Raw genomic sequence first — 16884 nt, 5'->3', positions numbered from 1 at the left:
GTTTATTTTTTTAAGTGTGTATTCTTACAGTTGTATGGTTTTTAATATATAGAAGTAGATTCACAGAAATAGAAGGGAAGCTAACATGCTAAAATATTAAGAGGCTAGTAAGTCTAGGCTGTGAAAAGATAGGCATTCTTTTTTCTTTCTACTCTTCCTTAATTTTCAAATTGAAGAAACAAAAAAATAAAGTATGGATTATGGACCCTGATTGGTATCTCCCAGCTTTAATAACTTGACATCCACACACAAGCAGTTATTCTCTTTTGTCCTTGATGGAAATTTGTTCATATCTTACCTGTTCCATTTCTCTTAGGAGTTTCTTTTCTTTTTTTTCTTTTTTTTTTTTTTTTTTGGGTCGGGGGCCTTGGACTCTCAACCACTGCGCCACCAGGGAAGCCCAGGAGTTTCTTTATATGAGGAAGAAGATGCCAATATTAGCAAATTTTAAATGCATAAAATACTTATCTTAAAAAAAACAACCACCCTGTTTTCACGTTCCCAGCCCTAATCTGGCCTCGTAGGAGGGAGCTGAGAGGAGGGCGATCTTGCTCCAGTGTTTCCTTCCACCTCAGTTTGGGAGTCCCGGCTGGCTCTTCCTTTGTGTGACTGGAGTATTAGTCAAGAGGAGGATAGGTTACACAGCAGTAGCAAACTAACCCCCCAAATTTCAGTGGTATGGCCCACCAAAAGAGCTTGTTTTCTGGTTGCACTGCACGTCCAATGCAGGTTTAGAGATGAGCACACAGCTCTACTCCATGTACTCACTCAGGAACCCAGGCTGATGGTAACCCATTATCTAAAACATCACTTGAACAGACTCACCCCTATATCTGAATGCTTCTGCTCACAGCCCATTGGCCAGAACTCTACAGATGCTCCACCTAACTGTAGAGGGGCTGAGAAATATGAAGGGAGCACATGGGTATTTGTTGAGCCGTAGATGTTCCTAACACAGCTGATTTATTTGCTTTGAGTATGATAACCAGATAGGCTTGGACAGGAATCAGGGTGCCAGAGAAACTGGCGGTTTCACTCATCCATCTCGAGGTGGCTCTCAACATGCGTGACAGAATCACTGGGAAGCTTTTTCAAAGGATAGATGCCCAGGCCCTTCCATGAGCCACCAAATCAATGCATGGGGTGTAGGACCCTCGTACACTTCCCTGTTGTGATCCCAGCCATCTCCCAGACAGGAAAGGGAAGGCAGTGTCCTTCAGTCACTGGGCGTGTTCCAAGAGCCTCTCCAGCCATCTTTACCTCTCTCCCCACAGGTAGAGTGAAAAGAGAGAGAACCACAGCCTTCTGGCACTTCCTATTCATGCCGAGCCTGCTCCTCCAGGGGCCACAGTATGGCAGTGATGAATCTTGCATCTGAAACAAGAGAGGTTCCCAACCCTGTCTGTCCACTCAGCAGGGTCACACGAGCTATAGGAGTGGGTGCGGAGAGGGGTGTGCTCATCCTAGAATCTAGCAGGACACGGGCACCCTGGGGCTCCAAAGGCAAGGTGCATTGCCTGGCATAGGGGAGGACTTCCTGTGCTACCCGATGAAGGAAAATTGTTTTACAAGGTGCCACCTACCAATGCATTTTTTTTTCAGTGGTCTTGATAGCTTATTTTTAAGGACATTAATAATATTAATAGTGTTAACATTCTTTGGATATTTTCAGACTAAACATACCCCTCTTGGACTAAAAATAGGTACCTCTGAAGGCAAAGCAGGACGCAGAGCCTGAATGGTGACACTGGACATGTTTTGAGCGTTTACTTGTGATGGGCAGTGACTTATGCACATCTCATTTAGTCTGCACGAGAATTCTACAAGAGGTACTATTATACCCTTCTTAGACATGAGAAAACTGGGGCCCACAGAAGTTTAATAACCTTGGTCTATGCTGACATTAACTCTTAGCACCAAAGCTTCGGCTCTGGTAGCCTTACTGTGGGATGCAGCATTCATTTTTTCTATTGTTTGGACTCCTTTCCTGCGTTCTTTCTGCTCTTTTTCCCATTTCTTCTCCTGCTTCCACACAGACCAGAAGTAAAGCATCCTCTCTTATAGTAACGTGGGTGCCAGACTCGTTAGGGTACCATCCATCAGTCTTCCTGGCATTCCAAAACAACACAAAGTGAAGACAAAATACGTCTGTTTCATAGAGAAAAGGCTATGTGTGCATATGTTTGTCTTGAGCCCGACAGAGCATTATTGGCAAAGCCTGTCACCCCTCTTCTCTGTTGTTCGAGGAAGCTTTAGGTGCAATCCAAGGTAGAGAACCCTCAAAACTGATTTCCTCGTGTCTTCTTTGGAAACTGTTTCTAAAAGGGCTTTGTGCACATCTGTGCCACGGAAACTGTGAAGCAGCTTTTTTAGCTGTGGGCACTGGTGTTGGCTTATCCATCCCTGTCTCCCTTCTCCAGCCTCTGCTCTTGTGAGGAAGTCCAGCTGCGTAAAGGCCAGCTCTTGGCTATAAAGCACGTAGCTGACTCCGTTTGTTTGAAAGCTGGTAAGAAATGAGGAAGACAGCCAAGGCGCTGACCTTTTCCCTGACACAGCCACTTAGGTAATCCAGTCCAGGTTCCTTCGTGGGCTGTAGAACAAAAGAACACAGTACACCCATCACATCTTCAGAGAATGGAAATGCTGCTGGGCTTGCTTTCCTCCTTCTGTAAATAAATTCTGATTTCTTATCTGTTGGAGGGCTCCAAGAAAGAAAAGTCTTATAAAATCTCCAATAGGAGGAAGTGGTTCTCTGCAAAACACTCCCAAAGTCTGGACTTAGAGGAGGCAGCTTTCTTGAGACTCCACCAGACTCACTGCCTCAAGCTCGTTCAGTAGAACTTTTCCAGCCCAGTGATCCTCAGCCCGCTGCAGGGTAGAAATCATCTCATCTCAGCCAGCCGCAATTCACAGTGAAACTATGGATTACGACCTAACCGCCTGAAATTACGGCTACACAGCGACCGCTCCTCCGTTATCATCAGCGGAACAGGCTCGTTCTTTTATGGCTAATAATGTTTCTCATCCTACTCAGGACTCCGGTGCCACCTTTCTTTCGTGCTTGTCACTCATCTGTGGACCACATTCACAGATGCCTTCATCAGCACGCTCGGTCGTCTCGTTGTCTGTGCTCCTACCATGGTCCTGGGAGAGCGAAGGGCCAGTAGCTGCTCTGCTTACACCTGCCCCTGCCTCACTGTCCCGGTGAACTGCCCGCCTTCCCAGAAAACTACCTCTGTGCCCATCCCAGAGATCTTTGTCCGCGACAGACTCTTCCTCCTCGCCAGCATCTCGCTCTCTGGCTCTGCACAATCTCTCAGGCTCCCGAGTGCCCATCTTTGTATTTACTTTCTTTCATTTGTTTTTCTTTTCAATTTGGCCTGCGGGGCAGAGAAATAAGCTAATTACATCCCTCTGTTAAAGCATACTCATTGATCGTGAAAAGGCCCTCTTTTAATTTATGTATTGCTTTTCTCTCCCACTCCCTCTCCCTCACTTTTATGTGTGTCCTTATACACAATGTTTTGTGTGTTGTTTTTAATTTACATCAGTCGTGTGGTGCTGTAGACTTTTTTCTTTGTTTCCCCCGAGCGCTCTGATTTTTAAGGTCTGTCCATGTCGCTGTGTATGCATGAGGTCTGATGGCCTCCTGACATTCTGTCGTGTCCCCACCATGGTTACCGCGCCTGACATCCAGACCTCCCACTACCACAAATAGCGCTCCAGTGCATAGTCCCGTGCACATGTCCTCTTTGGTCCTGTGTGGAAATTCCTCTGGAATACATGTCCGGGAGTGAGGTTGCAGAGTCCTGGGGTGTGCATGTTCTTACTTGGACCAAATCCTGCAGTGCGGCTTTCCAGACTGGCCCACCCATCTGTCCGCTCACCAGCAGCATAGGAAGGTTCCTTCTGCCCCTACATCTCCGCCAGTTTTTGTGCTTATCATTATTCCTCTTACCCCATTCTTTTTCTGAGTTCAATGTTCTAATTCCTGAAAAGCCTGTGTCCTTGGGAAGTTCTTCCAGCAAAGGTCTACGGGTGCCTAATTCTTAATCTTTGAGAATATCTGTATTTTTTCCCACACTCTTCATGATAGGGGTATAGTTTCTTCTTGTTGCTTAGACAGATAACCACCAACAGTGGCGTAAAATAACACAGATTTATTAATCAGAGTGTCATCAGGGCTGTGTTCCTTCTCAGTTGTGCTTCCTCATTCCTGCAAATTCCCTCTTGCCACGTAAGGTAATATATTCACAGGTTTCCAGGATTCAGGTGTGGACATCTTTGGGGGTCATTACTCAGCCTACTGTAGTAGGCCAGGTATTGGATTTTAGGGTGACAGTTTTATTGGCGATATTCAACAGATTGTATTGAGACCGACGCTGTGTCAGACACTGTTCAATGTGTTGAATACAGTAGTGAGTGAAACAAACCTACCCCCCTGCCCCAGAGCCTGTGTCATCTCTCCCCACCTGACAGCTTTAAGATTCTCTCTTTATCCTTTCCCCTCGCCCTACATTTGCACCGCAGTGTTTCTAGATACGCCGTGTTTTCATCCTCTTCTTCCAGTTAGCACCAGCTGCATAACAAACCACCCCAAACATGGAGACCTAAAACAACAATCATTTACTGTTAACTGCATCTTCCTGGGGATGACTGGGCTCCAGTGGACTGTTCTCTCTCTTGGGCTCAGATGTGGTCGCAGTCAGATGGTGGCTGGAGCCAGAGTCGTCTTGAAGGGTTCCTTACTCGTTTGTCTGGTGGGTGAGGCTAGCTGCTGTCTGGACCTTAGCAGGGACTGTTGGTCAGAGCACCCACAAGCATCCTCTCCGTGTGGCTTGTGCTTCCTCACGACAGAGTCGGCGGCGTGTAAGGGCCAGCATCCCAAGAGAGAGCTTGGCAAAATTGTATTGCCTTTTCTAACCTAGCCTTGGAAGTTATGTGGTAGCACTTTCACTACACTCTGTTCATCAGATGCAATCTCTCAGGCCGGGCGTGTGCAACGAGAGGGGAACTAGAGTCCAGTGATGGAGAGACTATCAAAGCATTTGCAGACACATCTAAAAACTGCCACAACTACTTAGCACCTGACATGATACTTAAGTCTCGGGACTTACATTGGTCTCTACATCTGGAAAGCTCACCTGTTCTCTTTTCAAATAGCGTTTCTCTGTCATTATCTGTGTTCCTGTCCTCTGGAACTCCTTTAAAAGTGTGTTGAGGGGCTTCCCTGGTGGCGCGTTGGTTGAGGGTCTGCCTGCCGATGCAGGGGGCGCGGGTTCGTGCCCCGGTCCGGGAGGATCCCACGTGCCGCGGAGCGGCTGGGCCCGTGAGCCATGGCCGCTGAGCCTGCGCGTCCGGAGCCTGTGCTTCGCGACGGGAGAGGCCACAGCAGTGAGAGGCCCGCGTACCGCAAAAAAAAAAAGTGTGTTGAAAGGCCCTCCCTGGTGGCGCAGTGGTTAAGAATCTGCCTGCCGATGCAGGGGATGCAGGTTCGAGCCCTGGTCCGGGAAGATCCCACGTGCCGCGGAGCGGCTGGGCCCGTGAGCCATGGCCGCTGAGCCTGCGCGTCCGGAGCCTGTGCTTCGCGACGGGAGAGGCCACAGCAGTGAGAGGCCCGCGTACCGCAAAAAAAAAAAAAAGAAAAAAGTGTGTTGAAGCCTCTCAGTGACACTTGCATATTTTGTCCTTCTTTAGCTGCCCATGCTGTGTTCTGAATTCTCTGTACTGTGCTCCTGTTCACTACTTCTCTTTCCAGTTTTATCCAGTCTAAAGCTTAACCCGTACACTGATTTTATTTCATTGACTATGTTTTCCATGGGCTTTTTTTTCATCTACCTATTCTTGTTTGATATCTGCCTATTTTTGCTTCGTAATTTATTGTGTACAGAAATAATTCCTTTTATCTCTTTAAGGGCCCTAAACATACTTGTAATTGTGATGTGGTTTACTGGTTGCTGTATTCTGATTTCTCCTCCAGTGGAATCATCTCCTGATTTAGCCTGCTGGCTCTCCTGTCTCATCCTCCTCTCCCTGCAGTCATCCTTCCATGTCAAGCAGCTCCATGGTCCTGGGCTCCTAGTCATGGGAGGCTTAAGTCTCTTCCTGTTCTCTAATGATATTGGGTGGTTTACCAGTTAGGTTTCTGGGGCAGTGAGTGGCCTGGCAAAATCCAGACCAGTTTTCAGTGTGAATTTGTAAGATTGGGGTCCCACACTAGGGAGCTAGGATAAACTTGGATTGCATACCCAAATGTGTCACAGGTCTGAGATGTTGGTTTCTTAGGCTTAACCCATCTGCACAGCCCAGGGACTCCTTTCCGGCTTCCGGGGCAACGCGCTGAGTCCGCTTCTCACAGATGGGTCGGGCAGGAAGGCTCCCAGCTTGATGCTGGAGGATCAGCTCAAAAAGCCTGACCTGCAGGGGCCCCTGTCCCTCTCCCCGCCCCACACCCCGGCGTGCACACTCCACGCCCTGCTCTCCATCCCACGGCTCCCTCCTAACCTCTCTAACCTTATTTTTCACTTCATTTCTGGCACCTGGAGATTTTACTATCTTTCTTTGAACCTTGGCAATGAATTTCTTTCTCGTTGTTCCTTTTTATGCAGCGTTTCTATGCATTTTTCATAGGAGGACTGTCTGTTTACTTTAGCTGAGGCCGTCATATGCTGGAAATTTCCATTTCTGTATACAGACAGTTACCCCTCCTGTTTCCAGCCCTACCTCTCATTCTTGTCCTTCGTAGTACCTGCTGAGGCTGCATCTAAACCCTGCCAACCTTCTTCTGGGTAGATTGGCCACCTCCCCTCGTATAGTTTATAGAATTTGCCTTTTTCCATTTTGTTTCTTTCATCAGTACTCTTCCTTCCACTCTGCTTTTAAGGAATGCACCCAAATCCTCTGTCTGGTAATGCCCCAAGCACATTCTTTTCACTGTTATGGTTTTGATTCTTTTTTTATTCTTTACTACCATTTTCATGAGGTCTCTGGGGTTTGAAGAAAATAATGCCTTGAGTCAGTCTGCTGTCTAGAATGAAAAAGCTCAGCCGACTTCTCAGTGCTGTTGGGTAAGCCTCTCTCTCTCTCTCTCTCTGTCTTTGTCTGTCTGTCTATCTCTCTCTCTCTCTCTCTCTCTCTGTCTTTGCCTGTCTGTCTCTCTCTCTCTCTCTTTGGGTTATCGGTCAGCTTCCTTTCTCATTTCTGACAGCTACTATTCCCTCCTTCTCTCCTAGAAGAGGACCTTAACTCTTGTCTCTAAGAGAGACAAAAGCCATCAGGTGGGAGCCTCCTGTTTCCCATCCTCATTCTCCAGTCTGCAAACACACCTTTCTTATTATCTATCCTCACCTCTTCTTTCTCTCTTAGAGCAAAAGCCGCCCCTTCCTACTGTCCTCAGTTGAGCCTTCGGTCCAACCAGCTACTTAGAGTCTCTCCTCCCACCCACATGGCTGCACCTTTTCCCTTGGCAACTATATCCACATGTAGAAGTCCAGTTCTGATCTCCTTCCCTCGGATTATATTTCTAAATGTTGACTGAATATCCTTCTTCACACATCTGATGGTTTCCTCAAATTCAATATATCCAAAGTTGGCATCTTTGTTTATCTCTGAGAAATCAGCTGCTTATGTTTTCACCATTTTGCTGAGTAATACCATGATCTGCTAAGTCGTTCCAGCCACAAGTTTGGGTATCTCGTCCCTTTCTTGAATCGTTCTAGAACTGCATTGACCAATACAGTAGCTACTAGCCATGCAAAACTATGTTAATTTGAATTTCAATTAAGTAAAATACAGTACAATTAAAAATAAAGTTCCTTAGGTATACTAGGCGCATTGCATGTGGCTTGTGGCCACCGTTGTGGACAGTAGGGCTATAGAACATTCCCGTTGTTACAGAAAGTTCTATTGGACGATGCTGGCCTAGGGAGTATTAGGCATCTTTGCTCCCACTTCACTGACTGTATTTGAGCCCTCATCATTTCTCATGTGCAGCCTTGACTCACTTCCTTTCTCTTCCTCAATCCAGTCCATTCTCTTCTCTAATAAAATGATTTTATGAAGCCCTTTTCGCTCTTTGGGAAGTCATTGAACTCTAAGCGAGAGAAGCAGAGTCCTGGCATTTTACTGTCATTTCCTTCCTTGAACCTTCAGAGCCCCCCATGCCTTTTCCTCTTTCTATTTGCTTGTTAAACAGCTACCCAACCTTCCAGATTGCACGCCGGCGTTTCCTACTCTGGGAAGGCAGAATAATGCTTCTTTCACAATGCGGACACTCCTTGTTGGTATCCCTTCTCAGAGCATGTTTCACGAGGTGTCTGGCTAGGGCAGACATCTGAGCCTAGGACTCTGAGCCACTGAAAGACGAGAATCTCACCTTCATACTCCGCAGGTTTCAAATGTACGTAACAGACAAACTTCTCTTCTGGGCCTCTAGATGGGGCCTGGCTACATACTCACTTTAGGAGAAATGAGAAAATGGCCACTGAAGTCGTGTTCTGTGTTCTGCTGTTGAAGATGTCAACAGCAATTGGGAAAGGCTTTATGGGTGATGAATTACTTTCCCACAGTATCGATTCCTACTTAGGGTTCCTGTGATTCCCAGCTACCCCCTGACTCCAAACCACATATCTGGTTGAAAGAAAGATATTTTCTTTAATAACATATCTTCAGTGAAAGGATGGGTATATTAGTTAATTACCTCAAACTTAGTGACATAAAACAACAAAAACGTATTCTCTCACCGTTCTGGAGTCTACAAAATCAGGGTGTTGGCAGGGCTGCACTTCCTCCAAGGGCTCTAGAGAGAATCCTTTCTTGCCTCTTCCAGCTTCTGGTAGCCCTTGACTTGTGGCCAATCCCTGCCTCCGTCTTCACACGGCCTTCTTCTTTGTGTGTCTGTGTCTCAAATCTCCTTCTCTTTTTTCTTACAAGAACGCCAGTCATTGGATTTAGGACCCACCCTAAATCCAGGATGATTTCATCTTGAGATCCTTAGTTTAATTACATCTACAAAGACCGTATTTCCAAATAAGGTCCCATTCACAGGTACTGGGGGTTTAGAACTTGGATATATCTTTTGAGGGGGACACAATTCCACTTACTACAATGGGTAAGAATAAAAGCAAGGACTCTAACAGCAGTCTCTCTCCCCTCTCCTAAGCCTTACCTAAGCTGAATCAGCAGATTGGTTATAGCCTTCGTTTCTGTGCATTTATTCATTTAAATTAAGACCCCACCTCCCAAGCCAGAAGAGAGAGGCTATTTAACTCAACCAGCTGTCTCTCTTTCTTTCCATCACAGTCTCACTCCACCCCCTTCAGCTGGATTTTTTTTCACTGCCTAACCATGATCGTTAATTAATAAAGCGTAGACCAAAATAAGCATGGTTATCACCCTTTAGTTTTCAAAGACATTCTCTGCGTCCAGAACTTTTAATATGAGAATGGGTATTTAGATTTAGAAATCATTTTCAGCATGCATGCCCATGCACAAGCACACCATGGGAAATGACTAGAAGCTCTTACTCTGTAGAGTAAGAAAGAACATAGGTACTTTTTCTGGCTTCATTTTTCAGTGTCATCTAAATTTTCTACAGTGGACATGTTTGACTTTAGTGATTAGAAGAAGAAACTTTTTTTTTTATAACATGGGTAGTTTTAATGACGCTTTTATAAAATGCCCAGGGCCATTTTTGCTTTTTTAAAAGAGAGATGAGTGGGCCAGTTGAGATTCTAGGAAGCCCAGACCACTGATTGTTTTGGGAATGATTCAGACACTTTTTAGATTTGGGAGTGGTGTAAACACTGTTGATTATTCAGGACCTCATCAGACTCTCACAGTGGTAGAACTTGAAATCCATGGTCTCTACCAGAGTGGTCTCCCCGGTGCCAGGAAGCTGGCCTGATGGAAAAATGAGTCCTGTCCCTCTGCCATGGGGCACAGAGAGGCACAGTTTATCGGGACCATTCCAGAATGAGCCTTGTAATCTCTCACCAGCAATACCACTTGACTTTGACAGGCATGTGTTTTTCTAGTCTTTAAACTATTTTGAGGGCAACTCTGTGTCTGGCCCTTTATGAAGATGACACACATTTCTCTTAACCCCCAGTTACTGGAAGCCGCAGCAGAGACAGCTTTCAGGCACTTTTGAGCTGTTTCACCATTGAATGTAGTTCTCTCTGGGGGAATTTTCCTATTTTGGCTTCTAATATGCTGATGAATTATTGAAATTTCAATTACTTTTGGTTCCCAGTTTAGCAGAGTGGAGACATGCAAGATATTGAATACGAAAAGCTCTCCAGTTGCTTTTAAAGAAGGGTTTGCTTGGAAGGGTTTGGCGTCAGGGCTGGCAGAGGTGCAGCCCTGCTCCTTCTGTGTCGGGGACTAAAGTACCACGTGGCCTTGGCAGTCCCTTAGGTCACTGCTGCTCAAGGTGCGAGTCCCTAACCGGGACCTGGCATCTGCATCTCCTGGGAGCTTGTTAGATACACAGACTCCTAGGCTTGGTCTCCACCTACTAATCAGAATCCCTGAGAGTGGCACCCTGGGCTCTGTGTTTTAACAAGCCCTCTGGGACATCCTGGTACACTGACAAGTTGGGGAAACCCTGCCTTAGATGTCCTGGTGCTAATTTTTCCCAGTGGGGTCTGGTGCCCATTTGTAAGGGCCCTTGGATGCTTCAGTCAGTGTGCCCTTTAAGATAGACACTGTACGTAATGATGAAACTGTGATCAAGGTCATCAGAGAGACCAGTTTCTAACAGTCATCTTCATTTGCTTGGAGCACTTCTCTCTTTGGAAGTCCGTGAGCCGTAACCATAGAGAAGGAGAATTTGGACATTTAAATTCTGTGCAGGTAAATGTGTGTTCTAAATGTAATTGAAAGGGCCCTGTGTTTCTCTGTACCGAAGGGCTATTTAGATATTCCTTTCCACTGTCCCCAGGATAATCTCATCTCGAAGTCCCTTGGAGAGAAGCCGTGGGTACCATCTCTGCCTCATCACCTTAGCCTCACCTCCTTCCCAGGGCAGGTCTCTCTCCTACACCGTGCACACTGAATAACTTGCAGTTCTTCAGACACAGTGTGTCATCCAAGCTACTCTCCCTGCCCCACCACCAAAGCCAGCCCCTTACTCATCTCATCCCTGAAGCCCTGCTCACCTGTGAGGCTCTACTCAAGGATGGCTCCCTAATGACTTCAGGTGGAGTCACTCTCTTCGCCTTTTCTGCTTCCTGCAAACTCTGGATAGATATTTATGGCATGCGGGTGCGCTTGTGTTGAAATTGTCTCTCTCCGCTGAGCTCCGAGGTCCACGCGAGTACAGATTTCATCCTGGGTTCTGTCTCTTGTGCCCATGTGTGTCAGGCACACGAGGCTGAATGAATAAACATCCCTCAAAGATGGTCATTCTACTTCTGCTGGAAGCTTCCAGTGCCTTAGGAAACATGTTCCCTTCGTACTTTCGAAGAACACATATACTTGGCCAGCACGTGGCGGACTAGTTAAGAACAGCAGTGCATTCTATGTGGACTCAACCGACTTAGCTTTTCAGGGAAGCCGGTTTCTTAACGTAAATGAAAGCTCTGCTCTCCCCTCCGCCAATCTGGCTGTTCTGCTCTTTGGCCGGGGAGCCCGCCCGCTGTATCTGAAGGTGTTCTTTTTTCAGGTTCGAGAGCTTCAAACCAGACTGCAGAGCGTGCAGGCCACAGGGCCCTCCAGCCCTGGCCGCCTCACTTCCGCCAGTCGCCCTGTTAACCCCAGCACCGGAGAGCTGAGCACAAGCAGCAGCAGCAATGACATCCCCATCGCCAAGGTGAGCTCCCGGGGACGGCAGGGACACCTCCTGTTATCTGGCTGCCCCAGCCTCCGTGGAGCAGGGCCGCTGTGCAGGCATGCAGTTAGCTCAGCTGGCCCCCAGGGGCTTCCTGGGGTCCCGCACAGGCCTCCTGTGCTGGACCTGCAGGGAGAGATAACCCACTAATGGTTTTTTGTTTGTTTTTGCGGTACGCGGCCTCTCACTGTTGTGGCCTCTCCCATTGCGGAGCGCAGGCTCAGCGGCCATGGCTCACGGGCCCAGCCGCTCCGTGGCATGTGGGATCTTCCCGGACCGGGGCATGAACCCGTGTCCCCTGCATCGGCAGGCGGACTCTCAACCACTGCGCCACCAGGGAAGCCCCCCCACTAATGTTTTAAGTCTCTCTCGGCTACAGGCTGGACACCAGCTCTCATTAATCAGCCAGCTGGAGCATGTCACAGCTGACAGGTCGTTGTGGAGAGTAAGATGTTTTGTCAGGCTCTGCAGTGCGAAGGGGTGGGCGGAGAGCTGCTCTCGAGGATCAAGGTTCAGCCCAGGAGGGGGACCCTGAGTAATGAACCAATGATCTCCCCGTTCACGGGACTGACAGCCCTGCCAGCAGAAAAATAGATTGTGATGGGCAGGCCCTGGCAGCTGTGAGAAGTAGCCCCTCCGTTCTCAGCCACAGCCCACCACCCCCCGCTCCTAAGTTGAGTCTGCCCCAGAGAGACTGTTCGAACGATACACGTCCTCTCCCCAGTAGCCCTACCAGTCTCCGCAAGAAGGTTGGTTCTCAACCATCAAGTTTATTAAGTCAAGTCAAACCAGTGTTTCTCAACCAGAAGTGATTTTTGTCCCCCAGGGATATTTGGCCATGTCTGGACACCTTTTTGATGGTCATGGCTGGAGTGCTACTGGCATCTTATGGCCAGAAGCCACGGATGCTGCTAAACACCCCACAATGCACAGAACAGTCCCTACAGCAAAGAATATCCAACCCAAAATGTCAAAAGTGCTAAGGTTGAAAAACCGTGAGTTAAGCAGAAAAACTGGACAAGTGAGTCGTTTTTAAGACTTGATGAATCAGTTGAGTTGCCGCAGTTAAAGAGTAGCCCTGTATAAACAGAGTCTCAACAGTGTATATGGGGAGTTACGTGTTGTGTTTTGAAAATTTTTTGTTTTGTTTTTTAAGATTGCTGAGAGAGTGAAGCTATCAAAGACCAGGTCCGAATCTTCATCGTCTGATCGGCCAGTCCTGGGCTCAGAAATCAGCAGCATAGGGGTGAGTGTTCATGACAAGCAAGGCAACAAAGTACCCAGTAAAGCTACACAGTGGTTTATCCATGATAGAAGAACTTCCAAAGTTCACCCCCAGTAAACCAGTTAGTTATAATAAGAAATCATACCTGATTTCCTTCCAAAGGATCCGATGAAAATGTATAGTGGTTTGCATGTGGTGAATCACCTCTTCAGCTTTAAGGGAGATTTTTTTTTTTTTCTCTAGCTGAAACCATTCAGAAAGAAATGATTTAGGTCTGGTTACTGGCAATGTAGATGAAAGTCTTAAAGTATCTGCTTTATATCACCCTGCTTCCCCAGAGATGGAGTGAGTCAGGAAGCTCTAAGAGAACTTTACCATTCGCACATCCCTCTTGAAAGGGAAGGTGCTCTCCAGTGAGGAGGATTGCTGCCTTTGAAGTGTGGCCAGTGCTGTGACAGACCAGAACCTTCCAGCTCAGTACTAGAGTTTTCATTAGTAGAGCCCTGAACCCTGTGGGGCTGTAAGCTGATAAATGGTGAAAAGGGAATTTCAGCTCCCTGGGGACATCCTTTAGAATTCTGGGGTAAGGCTGGGAAATCCAGCTTATTTGGTCCTCAGGGGTGGGGAAAACCTGAACAGCACTCTTAAGGCCCTAGTTTAGAGTTTTGTGCTGGGCAGAAATTGCATGCACCCAGATTCCATGCCAAAGCCAAATTATGAACATAAAGGAGTGGACGCTCCCCTTAACTACAACAGCCGGAGACAAGTCTGGGAGTGACAGGGGGTTTCGGAAGGGAGAAGGATGTTCTGCCTCTGTTTAATATCCAGAATTTTAGGTCTCAACACTCATGATCCCACATGTCTGCTGCCCAGGATGCAGCTTAGAAGATGCCGCTTGCATTTTGACACTGTTTTATGTACTGTTTCACAGTAGTTAGCTTTTTATACTAGGATGATATTATACAAACAAAGGAGGAAGATCAGGGTAGCTGTCTCCTGGTGCCTGATTCTCAAGGAACATCGGCTTTAAATTGTTTTGCGTGCAAAGCATGCCTGGGGACCAGCGTCCCTGAAGTGACGCTGTCCAGAGGGGGATTAATGCTCATCTGTACAGGTATCCAGCAGTGTGGCGGAGCACCTGGCCCACTCTCTTCAGGACTGCTCCAACATCCAAGAGATCTTCCAGACACTCTACTCCCATGGATCTGCCATCTCGGAAAGCAAAATTAGGGAGTTTGAGGTGGAAACGGAACGGTTGAATAGGTAAGGAGAAATTCTGCATATTTGGATGGTGGCACTGGGGGCAACTCCTTTCCCTTCCCAAAGATCAACGCAGGTTGGCTTATGTGTTGTGACATAGGGTGATGCTGTCAGGCTGGTGGGTGGGGAGTTTCCACCATCCTGTTCATCACAGGAGGGCTGGCTTCATGGGCATTGTGTGACCTGTCATCAAATGCACAGGGCCTCGTGCTTAAAAGGACCCTACACTTGCTTTACTGCTCTGCTGTCACTGTTTTAAATTCTTAATAATTTATGAAGCAGGGGCCCTGCCTTTTCATTTTGCAGTGGCCCTAGCAAATTAAGGAGCATGTCCCGGGAGCAGTCCATAAGGAATGACAAGTAGGTCAGGATGGCAAGATGGCTCCCAAGCATGCAGCCTGAGCTGCTGAGAACCACAGAGAGCAGCTCTGGGACGTGGACTCAGCACCCAGGGGTGCCTGGAGCCAGCAGAAGCCGTCAGATGAAGGGGCTCCTGCAATGGAGCAGGCATGCTGGTCTAATCCTCCCTGCTCGAACTGAGGGTTGCCTAATTTTATTTATGCTTTTTGCAAATGTGCACATCCCCCCATCCCTACATCCTATCCTACTTAGTTCTGATTATCTAAGTAGGTCTAACTATCCTGCTTAGAATAATTCCCGTGTGTGTACCCAGTCTTACGGGTTCTTCCTCAATCTTATGCCAGAGGTGGTTTGAGTTTGTCCTCCTGCCTCTTGGCAAAGACTGGCTTGTGTGTTGTCCCAGCAATGAAAGAGAGCTGCTAAAAAAGCAAAAGAGAAGGACCAGGGGCAAGCCACGGCAACTACTCAGAAATTGGCTCCGCGGTGGCAGAATGGACTAGTGATGGCATCCAGGTGTGCTGTGGCTGCCCTGACCTAGCAATCTTCAGTGGGAGAGCATAGTCAGAATTGGAAAGGTTTACGAGCTAACCAGTAAGAACTGTGGATGCCATTCCCCTGGTGTATGGCAAACCTGAATAAATTGAATTATCCTTTTAGTCCTCCCTGATTTGAAGCTGTTTAATGTAGCACTTGAGAACCAAGGAAATACGGCTATCTAGGTCATTTTAAATCTTGAAATTAAATGGCTTCCTTATTAAATCCAAAATACTTAAGAGTGACAATCCCGATGATTGCCTTGTAGCAGTGAAGAAGCAGCCCTCTCAGTATCACAGGCAGAGGAATGCTTAAAAATTGGATCAGATATGCCCTTTGCAGTTTAATGAAGTCAGATGCCTTCAGGGGCCCTCTGTGTAGTGAGGATCTCCTCTCTACAGATCCTGGGATTTAACAAGCCTGCGTTGTCGCTGAATTTGAGGGGAGGTTCCTTTCTCTTCAATTATATGCACCTAGGAGAGACCAAAGAAGGGGGAACTGTTTGGTGCTTGTAGCTCACGTTACCATGGAGTTTAACAGCTTACAAAAGGCTCCCCCACTGACAGCCTCTTAACCCTCAACTTGGGAGGGCAGAATAGTCCCATTTCGCAAATGAGAAAACAAAGGCTTTGACTTTGAATGACTTGCCTCAAGTCCAGAGCTGTTAAATAGTCCAGCTGATCGACCCCTGCCGTTCTACCTCACCTCCGTTGTTTTCTGTATTATCACAGCTACTGCTAGAACATGGGAATTCTTGTAAATAATCTACCAGTATGTTCTGGTGTCTGTTGTTTAACTACCTATCTCTGAGTTGGAGTCCTATTACCCTCCAAAAATATTACAGCCTTTAACTTGTGTTTGTGTTGGGGGGGGGGACAGGGGTGGGTGTCACGTCTACTCAAAAGTGTGTTTTCTCATTTAACAAATCTGTGTCAAGCACTTACTGTATGCTGGACTATTTGGATACAAAAGAAAGTAAAACAGACAAGATCCCTGCTTTCATGGAGCTATATCCTGTTAAGGGAGCTAGACGAAAAGCAGACGAATAAATAAGAGCGTAAGAAAGCTCCACATAAATAGGACACTGTGACAGAATAACAGGAAGGCTTCATTTTAGTAGGCAGCCAGGGAAGGCATCTCTGAAGGGGGGACATGTCAACTGAGATTTTTAGGGGAAAAAGGAACAGCCATTTGACAAACTAGGAGGAGACTTATGGGCCAGCTTACCAACTTCAAGGCTGGGAGGTGGTTGGCATGAAGTTAGAATTACCCAAATGCCCATGGAACTGAAATAGAATGAGTGAAAGGAGGAGTTCCATGAGATAAGGTGGCAGAATAGGCAGGGCTGGGTGGGATACAGATTTTGAGGCCATGGACAAAGTTTACTCTTTAAGTGTCATTGGAAGTTGTTAAAGGGTTTTACGTAGGGGAAGAACAGATCTGATTTAAATTTTGAAAGTTCACTCAGGTGTGAAGAATGGAAGGAGATGGGCAGGAGTGGAAGCTGAGCCAGTTTTGCAGTGGACCAGCGTGGCCCAGGTGGTGGTGATGTGAAGGGGTCAGTATATGTTTGGTGGTAAAAACCCACAGATGTAAGAAAAAGGGATGGTCTCAAAGGAGAGTCTCGGGTGTCTTACTGGTGGTGTTGGGTACACAGTGGTGGCATTTACTGAGA

At 47.1% G+C, this 16884-nt stretch overlaps 1 protein-coding gene across 2 annotated transcripts in view; it reads left to right on the top strand.

The window, feature by feature from the left end:
- Positions 1-16884, top strand: part of MCC (MCC regulator of Wnt signaling pathway) — a 274629-nt gene that overhangs the window by 209791 nt on the left and 47954 nt on the right. For both annotated transcript variants that reach the window (XM_024743383.1, XM_024743385.1), the window contains exons 7-9: positions 11666-11812; positions 12987-13076; positions 14170-14318. In XM_024743383.1, coding sequence (XP_024599151.1) covers positions 11666-11812; positions 12987-13076; positions 14170-14318 — 386 coding nt within the window. The remainder of the gene's footprint in view (positions 1-11665; positions 11813-12986; positions 13077-14169; positions 14319-16884) is intronic.

This window comes from Neophocaena asiaeorientalis, unplaced genomic scaffold (genome assembly GCF_003031525.2).
Source record: "Neophocaena asiaeorientalis asiaeorientalis breed wild unplaced genomic scaffold, Neophocaena_asiaeorientalis_V1.1 scaffold26, whole genome shotgun sequence".
NCBI lineage: Eukaryota > Metazoa > Chordata > Mammalia > Artiodactyla > Phocoenidae > Neophocaena > Neophocaena asiaeorientalis.
The sequence above is the reverse complement of the archived record's forward strand: the minus strand, read 5'-3'. Positions and strand labels throughout refer to the sequence as shown.